This window comes from Myotis yumanensis, unplaced genomic scaffold (genome assembly GCF_028538775.1).
Source record: "Myotis yumanensis isolate MYYU_CA2020_CCGP unplaced genomic scaffold, mMyoYum1.0.hap1 SCAF_13, whole genome shotgun sequence".
In the NCBI taxonomy this organism is placed as follows: domain Eukaryota; kingdom Metazoa; phylum Chordata; class Mammalia; order Chiroptera; family Vespertilionidae; genus Myotis; species Myotis yumanensis.
In genome coordinates, this window is record NW_027223764.1 from 25,246,792 (window position 1) to 25,264,425 (window position 17,634).

At 42.3% G+C, this 17,634-nt stretch overlaps 1 protein-coding gene across 1 annotated transcript; it reads left to right on the plus strand.

Moving 5' to 3' along the window:
- Positions 1-4,801: 4,801 nt before the first annotated feature.
- On the plus strand, positions 4,802-14,046 carry ANKRD1 (ankyrin repeat domain 1). The gene is made up of 9 exons (XM_070432723.1): positions 4,802-4,954; positions 5,617-5,796; positions 6,696-6,833; positions 6,958-7,065; positions 8,232-8,330; positions 9,841-9,939; positions 10,220-10,318; positions 10,424-10,522; positions 13,162-14,046. Exons 1-9 carry the CDS (start codon positions 4,928-4,930, stop codon positions 13,270-13,272), a joined length of 960 nt encoding a protein of 319 aa, XP_070288824.1. The 5' UTR covers positions 4,802-4,927; the 3' UTR covers positions 13,273-14,046.
- Positions 14,047-17,634: the final 3,588 nt, after the last annotated feature.

A 17,634-nucleotide genomic window follows, 5' to 3' on the forward strand; every position in this document is an offset into this window, starting at 1 on the left:
TTTTGAGACCTCAATAGGGCCCCAGAAATCATTTTGTTCAAAGCTGTCCTTGTAACGTGAGGATCTGAGACTCTAAGAGGTGAAGGGACTTGCTCAGCTAGACACAGGGCAGAGCCAGGATTAAAATCCCATGCCCTTGATTCTTCACAACTTCATATGTATACAACTGCCGCCTTCTCTGGCAGGGCAGTTTGTCTCTTGGTGTTAGAAAATGCCTGACACATAACAGACTAGGAAATGGGCTGAAATCTGCTGCTAGAACGTGGTTTCCTTTATCTGGAAGTGAACCTTTTATCCCGAACACTGACCGAGGGCCTACCTGAACAGAGGCTGTCTTGGCTGAGTTTACAGAACAGCCATGTGGTCGTGTTGGCTGACAGGGGTTTGCACGTGTAGCAGAGTCGGAGTTGGAACACATTAGTTCCTGGAACAAGGCACCTGCTGTAAGGTCTGGTAAGACCTCCACAGCCTTTGCCTGTCTCTAATGTTGAAGGCCACTGATAACCACAGAAAGAACTTGTCCTGTGTTGCTCACAGTTGTGTGCGTGCATCTTCTTCTCAGAGCCCCGAGAAGAAGAGGACTGTATTTTGACTCTACTTTAAGAAGGGATGAAAGCTGACACCACAATCCTGCTCAGAATGGCTCAGTGCTTTTGGCCTTTGAACTAGTACAGGTGATTCCATTCCGGTTGGCAGGGGAGGGGAAACAACCTTGAATCTTGTTTGCTTCACTTTGTGACCTCCCTTTGGCACTTTCGAGTGTGTAACTGAACCAGGGCTTGGCCGTAAGATACTTGCATTCCTAGTCAGGCAAAGTCAGCGACTTCTCCGAGCCAAGGAAGGTGAGTGGCAGCTGGGCCTGGGAAGGCTATTAAGAGGGATGGCAAAATGAGCAATTGTAAGTACAACAGCGGAACAAGGTGTCTTCTAAGTGAGAATCTGGCTCCAGGCCTTGGAGGCCTTCCTTTCAGTGTCTAGATAGGTGTTCTAAGGACAAGGAGTATTAATAACAGTAACATTTTATGTGCTATCAGGTGCCTTTGAATGTAGCACATGAAAGTGACCTTTTGGGAAAAAACAGCTTATATGCCCTAAATATGAGAATGGTTAAATAGGCAATGGTATATCCACACATGGAAATAAATCTATGAAGTTGTTTAAAATAATGAGATAGATTTGTTTATGCTGGTAGAAGACAATCTCTAAAACATATTATTGAGGTGGGGAGGGGAAATCAAGTACCAAATCAATACTTAGTAAGGTTGTAATTAAGCAACCTTCTGATACTTAAAAGTTTTGTTTGTAATCCTCACCCAAGGATATGTTCATTGACCTTAGAGAAAGGGAGAGAGAGAGAGAAAGAGACATTGACGTGAGAGAGAAATATCGATTGGCTGCCTCCCATACACACCCTGACTGGATATTGAACCCGAAACCTAGGTATGTGCCCTGACAGGGAATAGAACCTGCAACCTTTCGATGTACAGGATGATGCTCCAACTGAGCCATGTTTTAATTTTTAACAAAAACAAATATCTATATCTATATCTATATATCTATATCTATTTATCTATAATATCTATCTAAATAGATAGATATAGATATAGAGATATAGATAACACTTATATAGTTAAGGAAATATAGTAAGAAAAAGAAAATGTCCACGTAGAGGTATCTTAAAATTTGGAAAGATAAAATCATCCTTGGAGCCGAGCCATTGCACACGAGCACAGGAGGCATCTGGGCATGTCTTTCAAACCCTGGGTGGCAACAAGAAGTGCTTTAGGCCCTGCTTCTCTGCCTCTCAGTTTCTCCTCTATAAGCTGTACACAGGTTATATTCTGTCCCGCTGAAATGCACAAATCCTGCAGGCAGTGGGAAAAGGCTCAAGAGGGAACTGGCAAAGCTCAGGGACCATTCCCCTGCTCATTCTGGTCGTGGATTGTTAGCACTGGTTGCTCAGTGATTGCAGAACCAACTTGAAGCTTTGTTGTCTCAATTCATCTTGATAAGAAAAGGTTACGCCTACTCTGAGGCTAGGATAAAGCCAAGTCTACACACTTTGGGATTTACCCCGCTAGGGGAACTTTTACGGATGGAAACTCCTTAAAAACAAGCGACAGAGAACTCTCTTCTAGTTGAGAAGCTTTGTTTGCAATTTCGATGAATAATGATTTGAAAATACAGTTTTGTCTTATGTGTTGTTTGGGAGCTAAATGTCTAAATGTACCTAGAATCCTCTTGGATTTTGTGACAAACAGTATCAACATGGAGAAAGGAGAGGCCCAGTGGTGATTTTGCCGGCCCTGAAGGTATCTGAGGATCTGCCCAGCTTGCGCCCTTTTTTAAGTTCAGCCCATTCCATCAACCCTTCCTCAAGTGTCATCCTCTGCAAAGTTTTCTTCAAGACTTCCTGGAAGCAGCCAGGATTGAGGGGATGATTAAGTGACAAGCAGAGGGAATGGGCATGGTGAGCCATCCTACCCACTTTTACTTGCATTCTCTGAGGTGATCTGAACACTGAAGAGCCTTTTCATCAGTTTTGGTTGGGCGCTGAGTGGGTCTAGGTATGAACTGCCCTAGAAAATCTGCTGAGATCAGTGATTCTCTGCTTCTGTTGGATGGAATGAAAACTCTTAAACCTGCATCCACCAATGAGCTGTGTATCTAGAGCAAGTTACTTAAAGTGTCTGTTGCTTGGCTTCATTTCTGTAAAACGAAAGCACTGGTCATACTTGAACTCTGAGGGCACCAATAGCTCTGGGGTTCCATCTTCAAGACTCATAAACAGGCCCCAGCCAGGTAGCTCAGTTGGTTAGAGTGTTGTCCCAATACTCCAAGGTTGTGGGTTCGATCCCCAGTCCCGGAACATATAAGAATCACCAGTGAATGCAGAAATAAGTAGAACAACAAATCTCTTTCTTTCTCTTTGCCTCTCTGTAAAATTAATAATAATAATAATAATAATAATAATAATAACTCTTAAACAATCCATGACTCTTCCCCCAAGATTATTCCTAACACTCCCCTCAGGTTGAGTCTGACCTGGGACAAAAAGGCATAAGAAATGGTAGGAAAATTTAAATGGCCTCTTCTTACATAAAGAGACTAATGAACATGGTAACAGCTGTCGCCACCTCAAAGAAAACACTAGGAAATTTCCTTTAGATAAAACTCCTTTAGGAGAGAATGTTAGGAGAGCAAAACAGACATGGGGATTACTGGGAGGGTCCCTCTTGGCCAATGTGTGGTTTTGGGAGTCAATGTCTCATTCAGAAAGTTCCAGAGAAACCATCCATGGGCTAATTAGTAGAAGGGGCAGGAGAGAATGGCAGCCAGGTTTGTTGAGTGGGTAAGTTTGAAGGCATGTAGACACAGAAAGGTCACTATAACATCCTAATTAGCACTCCCCTCATTAATATTCTTTCCTTCTTCCTTTGTTTCTTTTGCTTAAAAAAAAAAGGTTTTAAATGGCTTTGAAGATAGTAACCCATTTCTCCTTTAACTATTAAAAGACTAATATATATATATATATATATATATATATATATATATATATGTGTGTGTGTGTATATAATTTTTTTTAATCCTCTCCCAAGGATATTTTTTCTATAGATTTTCAGAGAGAGTGTGGAAGGGAGGAGGGGAGGAAGAGAGAGAGAGAGAGAGAGAGAGAGAAAGAAAGAGAGAGAGAGAGAGAGAAGAAAGAGAAACATCAATGTGGGAGAGACATATCTCTCAAAAAACGACTGGTTGCCTTCCGCACATGCCCCTACTGGGGCTAGGGATGAAGCCTGCAACCCAGATACTTGCCCTTGACCAGGAAGCAAACCCGAGATCCTTCGGTACAAGGACTGACTCTCCAATCACTGAGTCATGCCAGCCAGAATGAGACCTAAGTATTTTAACATAACGTAACACCTCAGAGATGAAAAACCTGAAACATCCCTGCCCAAAGCACTGCTCTTTGCTTCTCTGGCAATGCATCGCAAACCTTGATGCATCCCAATGATCTGAGTGCTTTGAAAATACAGATAGCTCCCATAGGAGTCTTTTACCCACAGCAACTGAGAACTTTGGCTCTATGACCTAGTCAAGGTCGAACTGTTGCAAATAACTGGTCTCATATAATCTGTCTCTGGACCATTTGGATCTTTTTTGAATAAAAATTGCTCCAGTAAGTATGCTGCTTTAGAAGACAGTAAGCATGTCATATGCTAATTATGGCCAATGACGGCATAAAACAAAAGTGCATTACTGAATGCTTTCAATTTCTTATAATGATGGCAAGAAGGCATGTCATGGGGCCTTTTTAGCCCCAGACATCACTCCAGAGAATTCCAACAGATATAGACAAGGGCCATGCGGACTCGGATCCTTTCCTCTCAGGCTGTTTACCCATGGGAATAGGATGTCCTGAAGTAACACTTCCCCCAAGTGAAGTGCTGATAAGTCCGGTTATCAGAAAGATATTACTGGGAGTGTGATGTGCAGGGTATTTACATTTTCCTGATAGAGTTAGTCATATGAAAGCTGACAAAGAAGGCAAAAGAGCAGTGTTGTGGTGCAATATCAACAGGCAGCTGTCCCCTGGCTTCCCGATAAATAGGATGACTGGCATTGCTGAGCGGTGTGGTCACTGCCAAAGGAATGGCCCTCTCACATTTCCTCTTGATTCACATATTCAGTGGGGTTGCCTGTCATCTCCTCCCTCTTCTGCTTCCCAGACACTGAGTCTGGAACGAAAATTCACCTGCCTCTGAGCTGGCCACTGGTGGGGGCGGGGGTGTTACTTGGGTTCCCAGGTTGGAAGATTATCTCACCCAGCCCTGGCTATATAAGCTGCCCCGTGTGGAGGAGCCCAGCAGGGCCGACTGAAGGGATTCATTCCGCAGGAGAAAAACATACAGGCGAACTTCAGGCCAACATGATGATGCTGAAAGTGGAAGAGCTGGTACGTAAGACATGTTTTTTTTATGCAATAAAAACTGGTTTGGTTTTAATTTGAAAATGAAAATGTCCTTTTTCTTTCAGGCATAATGCACAGGTACAGAACGCACAGTGAAAATGTCATATATGGAAAATGGTTGGTTTATGTGATAAAACGAGTGACACTTGACACTGGAAAAATGGAGCTGGGAGCAATGAATTTTCTACATGTTTCCTATTTATTACCTTTTCCTTTTTGGTTTTATTACTAAAGTGTACACTCACATGTCATTATCAAAATGCCTTAGGGAAGAAGCTCTATGGCAAGAACATGTGTCAGAAAACTTTTCAACTCAAGGCCAAGAGTTATCAAAAGTAATAAAATGAAGGAATTTTAAATATTCAGAGGGGGTGGTTGTGATTTTCCTAGGAGAAATGTGACTAAGTGGATTAAGTGTATTTCAGCGTATCAATCTAACCTAAACCTTGATTTAACTAAGACAGCAGGACAAGTACCTGAAGGTAGTCCTGGAACATCGCAGCAACAGGTCACACCTGAGATCTGACAGCTGCACGGGGGCGGCTGCTGCCAGGGAAGAGGACCAGGGGCCTCCTGCAGCATCCTCCACAGAGGACGACCCCAGGACAAGCCCTGCTACTCTGACCTGCCATCTTCTTCCCTCGTAGGTCACAGGGAAGAAGAATGGCGGTGGGGACACTGGGGAGTTCCTCCCTGAGGATTTCACAGATGGAGAGTATGAAGCTGCTGTTACTTTGGAGAAGCACGAGGACCTGAAAACACTTCCGGCCCACTCAGTGAGCCTTGCGGAGCAGCAGTGGAAAATTGAGAAACAGCGAGAGGCAGAGGTAAGAACCCTCCATGGGATCCACTAGTGGGAGGTTAGGGATAGCATAGGGAAAAGGTGATGCCAAGCAGGAAGAAGCAAAGAGAGAAAGAAAATAAATGCCACCATCCCAAAGATGTTTCATACCAAATATGAACCCCCATAAAGAGACAACTTCTATGGGATACGTTGTGGGAAAGAATTCTTTGGCGAGACTATGTCCTCCAGACTCTGAGTCAATGATCGAAGGTTCTTTGACCATGTTCTGATTGAAAGACTTGGAAAGAGAAATGTGTCCAGTGAATTTCTGATGTCACATGCATCTAGTTTATTCCAAGAAAGAGAGACCCCTTTCTCTCAATAACGTGGTTTGTGGTCTAAGGATCATTCTTTGACTGTGTCTACTATCTGTGTTGCTAAGATCTGTGTTCCTGGGTGAATTTTCATTACTTACTAACGACAGATAAAACATGCATTAGTTAGCTGTAGTCTGTTTCATGGGCCCTGCTTACTGGGCCACCTGAAAGAGATTGGCATTGATATTTCAAACCTCAGCACTCATTATTAGACTATTTTGGGTAAAAAAAAAAAATTCTTGAGTATGATGAAAAAATTTGACAGAAATCTGGGGTTTGTTTATGGCAGTAATTACAAAATCATCACTTAGAGACTAGATCCTATCTCCAATTAGTCAAAAGCTGATGCTACATGCAAGATAAGTGAAGAGGAAGACAATTAATTAAAAAATCAGACCCCCAAATTCTCAAATAAGAAATGACTAAACTGAAATCAAAGGCTTATTTTTTCTATTCTTTTGCTCATGCAGCATACTTATTTCAGACCTTGCAGGTTTTGTTTAGACACAACCAGAATGCTTGTCAGTAGAACTCAACATATTTGAAACACGGTTTTCTTTTTTAGCTCAAGAAGAAAAAACTAGAACAAAGATCAAAGCTTGAAAATTTAGAAGACCTTGAAGTTATCATTCAACTGAAGAAAAAGAAAAAATACAGGAAAACTAAAGTTCCAGTTGTGAAGGAACCTGAACCTGAAATCATCGTAAGGGCTTTAGGCTTTATAGTCTCACATGTCTGGCGTGTGTGCTATGGGGGAATAAACCTGTGGAAGGTTTGATTGAATGTTGGGATGCTCACGGGTAACTCTCACCCTATTTTGGCTTTAGACAGAACCTGTGGATGTGCCTCGGTTTCTGAAGGCTGCCCTGGAGAATAAACTGCCAGTAGTAGAAAAATTCTTGTCAGACAAGAACAATCCAGATGCCTGTGATGAGGTAAGGCTTACAAAAAGCACTGCAAAACCAAGCTCATTAATTTTGTGTTTCTTCTGCTTTACTGCAGCCTTGCTAACATGGTGCCAAAAATCAATCCACCTGAAACAGCTTTCCCCAGCTGTTGCCACATATGTCAGCAGCATAACAGAAGAGTACAGTGGTCCAAAAGAAAACCCCTCCCCCAAAATCCTGGATTAGTGCTATTGATTGAATAATTGTTTTGGACTCATATATTTCTGGCTGATTTTTCATTCGCCTTTAACTTCTTAGATCCTTGGGATAGGCGTTGAATAAGGCCAGGCCAACAAACTACCTTTGCAGAAATAGAGTGTCCCCCCAAATATGTATATACACTTTTTCCTGATAGCTCAATTGATGTTTCTTTCTTTTCAGATTTAACCCATTGGAGTTAATAATTATTCAAAGTGTCTATGCATTTGGGGGGATACCCTGTATATTATTAGCATCATCTCTGATTGGACCCAAACACATCAGCTCTAGGTGGGAAATTCAGAGACTAGTGCTCACGTGCCAGCTCTATCTCTGTTTCGCTACTTGATTTGCATTTCCCCAATCTCAGTTTCCTTATCTGTAAGGAGGGCACTGGAGTGAAATCATACCTAAAGTTGTTGCAGCTTTAATAAGTCTAATTCACCTATTTGTATGAAGCCAATTTACCAGAAATCACTAATCTTTTTTGTATTCAGAAATGTAAATGGGGAATCATTTCTGAAGTTGAACTAAAAATGAGTGCTCCCATTTTCTTAAAATGAATGGAATACTTTTTGATGTTTAACTTACCAACAGTCCCAGATCTGAAAGAAAACTGTCTGATCTGCATGATAAATATCACACAACAATGAAGGCACAAAATACAATAGAGGGAAAATCAGCATTTAGGTAGTCTTGAACCTGCAAGACGTCACATCCCCCCATGTAGATAGACTTCTAGGCACTTAGAAATGTACTTTGCAGGAAGCACAAATCTCCGTTGCAGGATAATTGTTCTAGTTCTGCAATTTTAGTGAATTTAACATTTCTAATTCATAAAGAAGCACTCCAGTTTCTATCAATTAAGTCATCAGAGTCCCCAGATTCAGACCTACTAGAAAGGATTTATGCACATTTTTATATGCATTTCTCTCTTTTAATCTCTATTCTGATAGTATAAACGGACAGCTCTGCATAGAGCATGCTTGGAAGGACACCTGGCAATTGTGGAGAAGTTATTGGAAGCTGGAGCACAGATCGAATTCCGTGATATGGTGAATATATTTCTTTGTTTGGAAATAAGCCAAAATGTATAGACTATATGAAGCTTGAGAAAAGCTAAAATGAAACACTGGGCTGATTGGACTGGAAATTGATCTGAGTGAGCTAGGGAAAAGCTTATTTCTCCACACAAGAGATGGGACTAGGTCATGTGGAAAGTATTTTCTATACATACTGAAAAGGAGAGAAGTGTTCCAGGGAAAAGGAGGAAGTGAAAGCTGTTGAGCAGAATTCAATATCCTCATCAGAGAGCTGGGTCATTATCAAGTCAGTAGCATTACTGAGAAGTAATACAGTCGACACTCGCCTTTCAACATCCCCGCCCTTCCATTATACACGGCAGTCTGCTCGAGGCCCCTGGGCTGCCAGCAATGAATCAGAATTCTCTCACTGCATGCCTTATATGATAGATGCTGACTGCCGTAGACGTGATTTGGGGCTAGACTGCATACTAAATGAATTGCATCTATGGAAAGCAGCTGCTTTTCAGACCTCAATAATTCAACACTGTGATTTCTACAAAGACCAGTATACAGCGTATTTTATGAACTGAAATTGAGCTTGGAAATGCTTTATTTATTTAAATGCAGCTCAATTTGACTTTAGAGCAAAGCGGAAAGGGTACATGAAGAGTACAAAGGATTTGGCCAAAACTGAACCCAAAACACACACAGAAAAACAATTAAAGAAACAAAAAATAAAGTTAGCATGGAGAGACACTAAAATTCACGAGTGTGGGATTTGACAGGCCAGAGACAAACCACCCAGAGCAGCGAAGGGGGCCTTTTCTGAGTAAGTGCAGCCTGCAATGACCACAAGGGATGATGGGCGAGGTGCAGAAGCTATGCTAGCACAAAGGAGAAATGAGAACTGGCAGGAGATAAGAAATAACAGGGGCACAGGAAGAGGTGTTAGATGCAAGTTAAAATCTTTTGGAAGGGACCACTTTTATTCTGCCAGAATGTTGAAGTACACTTTTTCTAGAACTTTTGAGTATTCGTATTTGGCAAAAGTGATTAAAAGTGGGTTTGCATATCTATCCTGCCATTCACTAGCTGTATGTTCTTGGGGAGCAAACATGACTCCTGTGGAGCCTTGATTTTATCACAGTACCACCGACCTCACTCATAATGTTGCCAGGAGGACAACCAAGTTGAGGGTGGCTAGCAACATGTTGGCACGAGGAAATTCTCATCAAGTTGTAGCTCTTATTCTTCTTAATACATATTTATTAGATTAAGAGCCTCCTAACGATGCCCATGACAGATGCACACATATGCATGCATATACTCCTGTTCGCACACGTAAGAGTTTAGCTAAAACATTTGGCAAAGAGCCTTCAACTCCAATAGTTGGAATTGGGGATCTAGACGGGGACAACCACTGCTACCAGATGTCCCAGCAAAGCAGGTGTTCCCCGGCCTTAGACACCAAGTCCGCACTAATTCCTCTGACCAGATTCTTCTTTACCTTAAGTCATGTCCTTTTACCTTCCGGGTATAGCTTGAATCTACAGCCATCCACTGGGCAAGCCGTGGAGGAAACGTGGATGTCTTAAAATTGTTGCTGAATAAAGGAGCAAAAATCAGTGCCCGGGATAAGGTATTTCTCCTCTTGCAGCCCTGCGTCCGCCCCTCCCCCCACCCCGCCTTCTCCCTCTCCCCTCCTCCTCCTCTCTCCCTGTTCCCCCTCTTCTTCTCCTTCTCCCCCTCCCCTTTCCATTCCTCATTCCCCACCTCCTCCCAACTTTGCCATCTACTGAGAGCCCATTCTGTGTGTGGGGTACCATAGTGGCCACTGGCCCGGTCCCCCACGTGCCTTGGGGTCTGGGACAGCCCGGTCCTCACGCCCAGCAAATCCACCTCGTTCTTCAATCTCCCAGTTGCTCAGCACAGCGCTGCATGTGGCGGTGAGGACAGGCCACTACGAGTGCGCGGAGCATCTCATCGCCTGCGAGGCGGACCTCAACGCCAAAGACCGAGTGAGTAGTCAGAGTTTAGTCCTTGTTGATTTGGAATTACTCCCCAAGCCGGTACCCACCTCTGTCCTCAGGACCCCCATCAGCGTGTTCACTCTGCTTCTCTAGGAAGGAGATACCCCGCTGCACGACGCCGTGAGACTGAATCGTTACAAGATGATCCGACTCCTGATTATGTACGGCGCGGACCTCAACGTCAAGAACTGTGTAAGTGCTCCAAACACGGAACCCTGCCTGCAGGATTTCCAATGTATAAAACTGTCTTGAAAATCGTCCTGCAATGGTAGTATTTCAGGGGTTGTCTCTAACGGTTTCAGTGGCCCGTTTGGTCCATTCTATCCCTGCTAACCTTGGCAGACTCGGGTCACCTGGTCAGAGATGGGGAGAGCCATAGTGACTGCTATGACTTCAGTGTCTAATATGGTATCTAGTAATTCTTTTAGAATTTGGTCTTGAAAATAAAAGATGGTCCAATTGCTCACCTCCACGGACACAAGTGCAATCTGCTGTGTCCATCCTGGCTGAGCACAGCCTGGGGTTGACAGGAATACAGACACCATCTTCCTGAAGGAGTGAGTCTCAAATTCCACAGTGGTCAACGCAGCCAGAGCCAGTGAACTCAAATCAATCAATATCTAATCCCAGGAATTCGAAGTCCTCCCCTCCTGACAACAGCATCGCATGCTACCACTTTTTTCCAGGGGCCGCTGTACTGTTGCCTATATTTTTGAGATAATCTCCATCTATTTTCCGCTTTGGTTTATCTGCACATCCCTCAAAATAATTTCCTATATTTAGGCCTCGAAAATGCTTGTATAAGTCCCTTTTACAAGTATGTATTAATTTAGCTTCATCTGTAAGCAGAAAACGAAACCAACTTCTCATGGCCCCAATTCCCAGGCAAACATCATCTAATATAAGCTTTAAAAATATCACCCAGAGGAAAGGGTGTAAATTACTGAAAAAATAACTTGAAAGCTTTTGGAGAATCACTTTTTACAAAAAAGAAAATCCCAGTGATCATATAATGTGAATTATTTCTTCTCCTTATTGTATTACTATGAGACTGAGAGGAATATTTTATCATGGAAACAATTGGCTTGATGACAGGAACAAAGAATAAGTGCAAGTAATAGAGACTGCTGCTTGGGGTGGGAAAGTGTTAAAGGTAGAATTCCCTTACCCCTGATATTGGGATTGGCTTTATCTAATAATTTAAAGTATCAGAAAAAGAGTAGATTCAATCAAATCTCCAAAGCTGCAGAAAATATGATTTTTTTTCTTCAGACTGTGAGACACTACCCGCAGAGATAAATAGCATACAGATTGGGGAGACTGTGTAACTAGGCAGAAAATAAGGAGATAGATTTCAATAGACAGGAGTGCCAGGAATTTATGGAATAGCCAAAAATATACAAATAGGGCTCAGAGTTCTGTATATCAGTGAGACCCAGGCATGCGGGTTCTGAAACTATTCATGTCATTGACCCAATGGGTCAATGTTCCACAAAGACCAGAAAGCTATTGGAAACCATCTTGAAAGGGATTGGAAACAACTCACAATATGTTATTGTGTTGTTGTCCAAACTGTCTTCATGTCTGCTGATAAAGGGAGATGTGTGAGAAGTTCCAAAGTGAAGGTTATAGGGCCACTGACTCAATATGCACAGGGGCCAGGCGGATCATACAAGTAACATAAGGGGGTGGGTGCAGGAATCTGTGCACATCACTTTGCAAGGTGGAGGCTCTTCCTCAAGCCAGCCCAGTGTTGCTCTGCGGAACCACAGTCTCATGCTGCCAGCTCTTCTGATTTTTTTTCTTCAGAAACCACTAGTTCAGTTGAGAAATCTCTTATTTTCCAACTGTTGAAAATTAATTCCAATGTACAAAATACACACACACACACACACACACACACACAACCTAAGCTGTTTGGGCCAAAACAAAACAGGTCTCTAGACCAGTGATGGCGAACCTTTTGAGCTCGGCATGTCAGCATTTTGAAAAACCCTAACTTAACTCTGGTGCCGTGTCACATATAGAAATTTTTTGATATTTGCAACCATAGTAAAACAAAGATTTATATTTTTGATATTTATTTTATATATTTAAATGCCATTTAACAAAGAAAAATCAACCAAAAAAATGAGTTCGCGTGTCACCTCTGACACGCGTGTCATAGGTTCGCCATCACTGCTCTAGACTGATTTGCATCTCAAAGCTGCCAATTCGCAATCTCTGTGTTAGAGAGACTTCTGAATGAATAGAGATGGAAAGTTTTAGAACTTCTCATATTTAAAGACAAGAATTGAGAGGTACCATGATTTTAATTTTCTGTGACTATCTTGAGACATTCAAAAGAAAAAGAATTTTGGTGTCAAAAATTATTTATTCACACATGTCATTGATGTCACCTCCAGAAAAGTAAAATTTCCTGGGAGAGAGCTCAATGTAACTAGTTGTGAAAAATCTACCCCCTGGAGCAGTAATAGTTCTGAGCAGTTCCTGAGTATTTAAGCCAAGGCGTCGAAGCAGCTGGGTTACCACCAGTTTTTATCAATCAAGGAATCATTTTACAAATTGATAGGAACTGGGGATTTTTATTAATACCTGAAATAGTCCCATAGGGGGAAAAAAATTGCTCATCTGAAATGCCAAAAGCATTCCCATGAGAAACAGTGAAAGACTGGTTTGAATAAAAACGGCAAATCACTCACAGAAGAAAGCATAAAACACTCCAGTAACACACACCCATCCATTACCTCATTAAACATATCTTAAGAGAGGATGTGAATTTATAGATGCCTCCCATCTGGAAGTCAAATTTCCTCATCTGTTTTGATTAGGCTGGGAAGACCCCGATGGACCTGGTGTTACACTGGCAGAACGGAACCAAAGCGATATTTGACAGCCTCAAAGAGAACTCCTACAAGACCTCTCGCATAGCTGCGTTCTAGGAGACACGACCGACGGACCGCGGGCTTTCTTCAGCTGCTCCTCACCGGTGGCCTTTGGAAGGCCAGGCCCCAGAGAAGAGCAACTTAGTTACAAAACCCTGCTTCTCCTCATCAACCTATGGTCAGGCTGCACCTTGTAAAGTTTCAAGAAAGCACTGGGACATAGGCATTGAAATTTCCCTTAGGGCGACCCACTCTATTTATTTGTATCTATTCCTGTGCATTTATTTATTTATTCTTAAATGAACTCCACTATCACTGATACTCAGATTCTTTATGCTCATCTGTTTGGTGGGCAGAGCTTGATTCGTACACAACGCTCCAGAGCCTTCCCGTAGATAGTCCGTAACCCATGCCAATGAGCAGTGCTCAGTGGCTGCCTATGTGTCACCTCACTCACGTAGGATATTTCAAGGTGTTTCTAAGAGACAAAGGTGATTATTGCTGCCCTCTTTTCTCCTGAATTTTTACTGCTGAAGTCTGAGGCCATGGAAAAGCATACAGTGACGGAAACAGTAGAATGGAAGAGAAGGACAGGAAAGCCAGCCGTTTTCCGGCTGGGCCTGGTATTCCTTACCAAGTCACGCACTGTGCTAAGGTGAAGCGGATGTTGTGAGTGTGAGCGGAGTGCAGTGGAAGGAGTGGGCAACGGGGCCATGCAGATGGGATTTGCTCAAAAAGATGAAAGTAACGGCAAATTGTAAATGTGTAAATGTATCTTATGTCGTATGTATATTTTATATTCATAATAAAAGCAAACACATTCTAAACCTCTTTCTAAGTACTTCTATAAGTGAAACAGGCCATTTAGATGGGGTGTCGTTATTCTTCCAAGTTTTTCAGATGAGGACTGCCCTGTAGAACAGTATTTCTCAGTAGTTAATATGTATGTGGATCACATGAGGATCTTAAAATGCAGATTCTGATTCGGCCAGGCTCAGACTGGACCTGAGGTTCTAGAAGTGGTGGCATGCCACCACCACACCTTGGGCTGCGAGGCTTGAAAACCATTGATACAAAGGCGTAAGTTCTTGCCTGGTCGTGGCGGCTCAGTGGTTGAACATTGATGTACCTGGATTCCTGATCAGGGCATATGCGCGGTTGCAGGCTTGATCCCTGGTGTGGGGTGTGCAGGAGGCACTGATCAATGATTCTCTCTCATCATGGATGTTTCTATCTCTCTCTCCCTCTCCCTTCCTCTCTGAAATCAATAAAACTATACTTAAAAAAAAAAAAGAGTAAGTTCTTTTGGCCCCAATGATGGGGAAAAGAGACCCCTGGTGGGCAGAATGTTTACTGCAAGCTAAACAATTAAACAATGCTCCTTAAGAAGTTCCATCAGGAATGGACTGAGGTTTAGCCATTGTTAAGGACAGCTCTGGCAGTGTCAAAGGCCTCCAACAAGAAAACACACCTGGTGGATAACTCCTGATCTCCAAGGTGTTTGTTGCCAGGTGTTGGACCAGGTGCTAAGACCTGTGATGAGAAAATTTGATGAATACTAAGAAATAAATAATCACAGAAATCAAAATATAAATACAAATATATATATAGTAAATGCCTGTAGTAAGTACAATGAAGTAAAAAATAGAGTTCTATGAGTCTAAGATGTGGAGGCACATCATCTGATGGGGTGAGGGGATATCTACAAAGACTGCTTAGAGGTGGTGGCTTTCAGAGGAATCTGAGGGATAATCTGGAGTAATTCAAGCACAGAACATCCCAGGCAGTGGAGAGAAGAGAGGAAAGGATATGGGTATGGGAATAGTGTGGCATGTTAGGAAATGTCTGAAGGCCATCATGAAACACCAGCACTGGTACCCTCCCCAGAACTCGCTCCAGACAGTATCACACACATAACCTCTTAGCTATGCCTCCAACACTTTAGAGGACACTCAGGCATAGTCCATACCAGCTCTTGCAGGCAGCTGGTCATGCACACATATGGAGTTCTGAGGATGGTGTGAAATATTTTTGAATCTTTTCTATCTAGTCTCCTAATCCAGAGTCAACCTTCCAAGGGCAGCTTCCTTCTATCTCCCTCCCTCCCATCCCCCTCCCTCTAGGGTCCTGGCTCTAACTTCTCAGATCCTTAAGGCTCAGGGTCCTTCCCTTTCACAGGCAACATTTCTCTTGCTAATACTGACATCTCCCATGGCATTAACTTCAGTGTGTTATGATGTGACCAAGTCCTCTCTTTATGATGATTTTCTCCAGTCTCCCTCCCCACAAGAGCAGGAGGGTAAAGAAGAGGAGAGACGAAGGGGTTAAACACTTTTGTGTTGCCACATATAAAGACCTGCACTAACACAGAGGTAGAGACAACATGGGATACATCCCCTAGAACAAGGGCAACTCAGTTAGCTCTGCTGAAAAAAAGATAAACAGTTCAGGCAAAATTTTCAAGTCTGTTGAATAGGAAGTCAACTTTTACAAGCTCCTTCCTTGTCTTCCCCCCTGAGCCAGCTCTGTCCACAGTCTGTTGTCTTGTGTTTTCTCAGTGAAGGGAATACTCCTTTGGCCAAGAGACCCCTGGAAGTTGTTCTTGACATTCTCTCTCCCTCACCCTCTTTCAACCAACCACGGAGTCTTCTTACCAAGGACACTGCTCTGTAACCTGCCCACTTCCTCCCATCAGATCACCAGGCCCCACTGAGACCCCAGCCTCTGGTTCACTTCCCTCCAGTCTGTTCTCCAAATTGCAGCCAGAGTGATTTTCCTAAAACGCAAATCTGGTCACGTCAGTCTCCTTTGAAAAATTCTTCAATGGCTTCCCTTTTCTCCTTAATGTTTTCTAAAATCCTTAAAATCAGACAGCTGTTAACTCTATTCTCATCTATTTCTCATTACTTTCCTAGCTAAACTCTAAATTTCAACTCCACTGAATTTTCAGTTCCTTAAAAAATCCAGGCACTTGCTTTTCTGTTTTTACATGTGGTGGCAGTTCCCTGGAAGGGTCTTCTTCCCACCTCACCCCACCCCACCCCACCCCACCCCGCAGCATCATTTCTCCTTCTTCCTTTGGGTTAGAGCAAGCGTGTCAAACTCGCAGCCCACATGCAGCCCACATGAATATTTTTGCGACCCAGTCAATATAACAATATGTAAGAAACATTTTAATAAAATAATAAAAATTTTGTAACTTCATTTTTACAATGTCCTGTTATACATCATTTTTTTAAAATACATTTTATTGATTTTTTTTTTTACAGAGAGGAAGGGAGAGGGATAGAGAGTTAGAAACATCGATGAGAGAGAAACATGGATCAGCTGCCTCCTGCACACCCCCTACTGGGGATGTGCCCGCAACCATGGTACATGCCCTTGACCGGAATCGAACCCGGGACCCTTCAGTCCGCAGGCCGACGCTCTATCCACTGAGCCAAACCAGTCAGGGCTATACATCATTATTAATAACGAACTACAACGTTCGCTAATGACTGATTACTATAATCATGTTGCATTCATTTCCCTTACTCGCCTTACATGCAGGCGCACCATTTCTCTCCACTAATACTAGCAGCGAATATTTTAGCAGCCGATTGCCACATCATTGGTCTTGTCCTGACTTGTTTGGTGTGCACAACAGGAAATATTTTGCTTCCGGAGAACAAGAAAAATAGGTTTATTTGCGTTACGCTTATTAATTTGTGCAGTTATTCAGTGTCTGGTAAGTTAATGTTCAAGAAAAACTATTAATTTTTATTAAAATGTTCTATTATTTTATGTCTTTCAGCCCTTTGTATTTAGCATGTCTCTATCAAAATAAACCTACGTTTCTATGACAATGGAAGCTTTTGTTTTTTTGTGGCCCACATTAACTTAAACCTTGTTTATTTGGCCTGTGTTAGCCTTTGAGTTTGACATGCTTGGGTTAGAGGCATTTTTGTCCAGGAAGCCATCTGGACCCCTTCCTTTGGACTTTGTTATTCCTTCCAAGTGTATTCTTATACTTTTTCTCCAGGTCATTACATCTATCACACTGCTTTCATTCCTCAAATGAAAAACTTCCTCTCTCCTCTTGAACAAGCAATACATACTCATTAAGTATTCAGCCAATTGTAGAAACAGATACTGAAAAAAGCTACATCACACCAATAATCCTAATTACATGGCATTCTGATTTTTCTGTGCACATTACATATGGGCACTGCACATTCAGTTTTATAACTTTGTTCTCAATTGAACCTATTCTACACATCTTTATTCTTGTTTCACTGTACAATGGATCATTTAACTAATCCTATTATTATTGGGCATAAGGTTGTTTTCATTCTCCCATTATTTAAGATATTGTTGCAATGAATATCCTCATCCATGCACCCTTTGTATCTAACCAGTTATTTCTAAAGAAATACATTT

Coding starts and splice junctions, on each gene's coding strand:
- ANKRD1 (XM_070432723.1), top strand. CDS start 4,928: ATGATGATGCTGAAAGTGGAAGAGCTG. Junction 6,834..6,957: donor AACCTGAACCTGAAATCATC/GTAAGGGCTTTA, acceptor TTTTGGCTTTAG/ACAGAACCTGTGGATGTGCC. Junction 8,331..9,840: donor AGATCGAATTCCGTGATATG/GTGAATATATTT, acceptor TTCCGGGTATAG/CTTGAATCTACAGCCATCCA.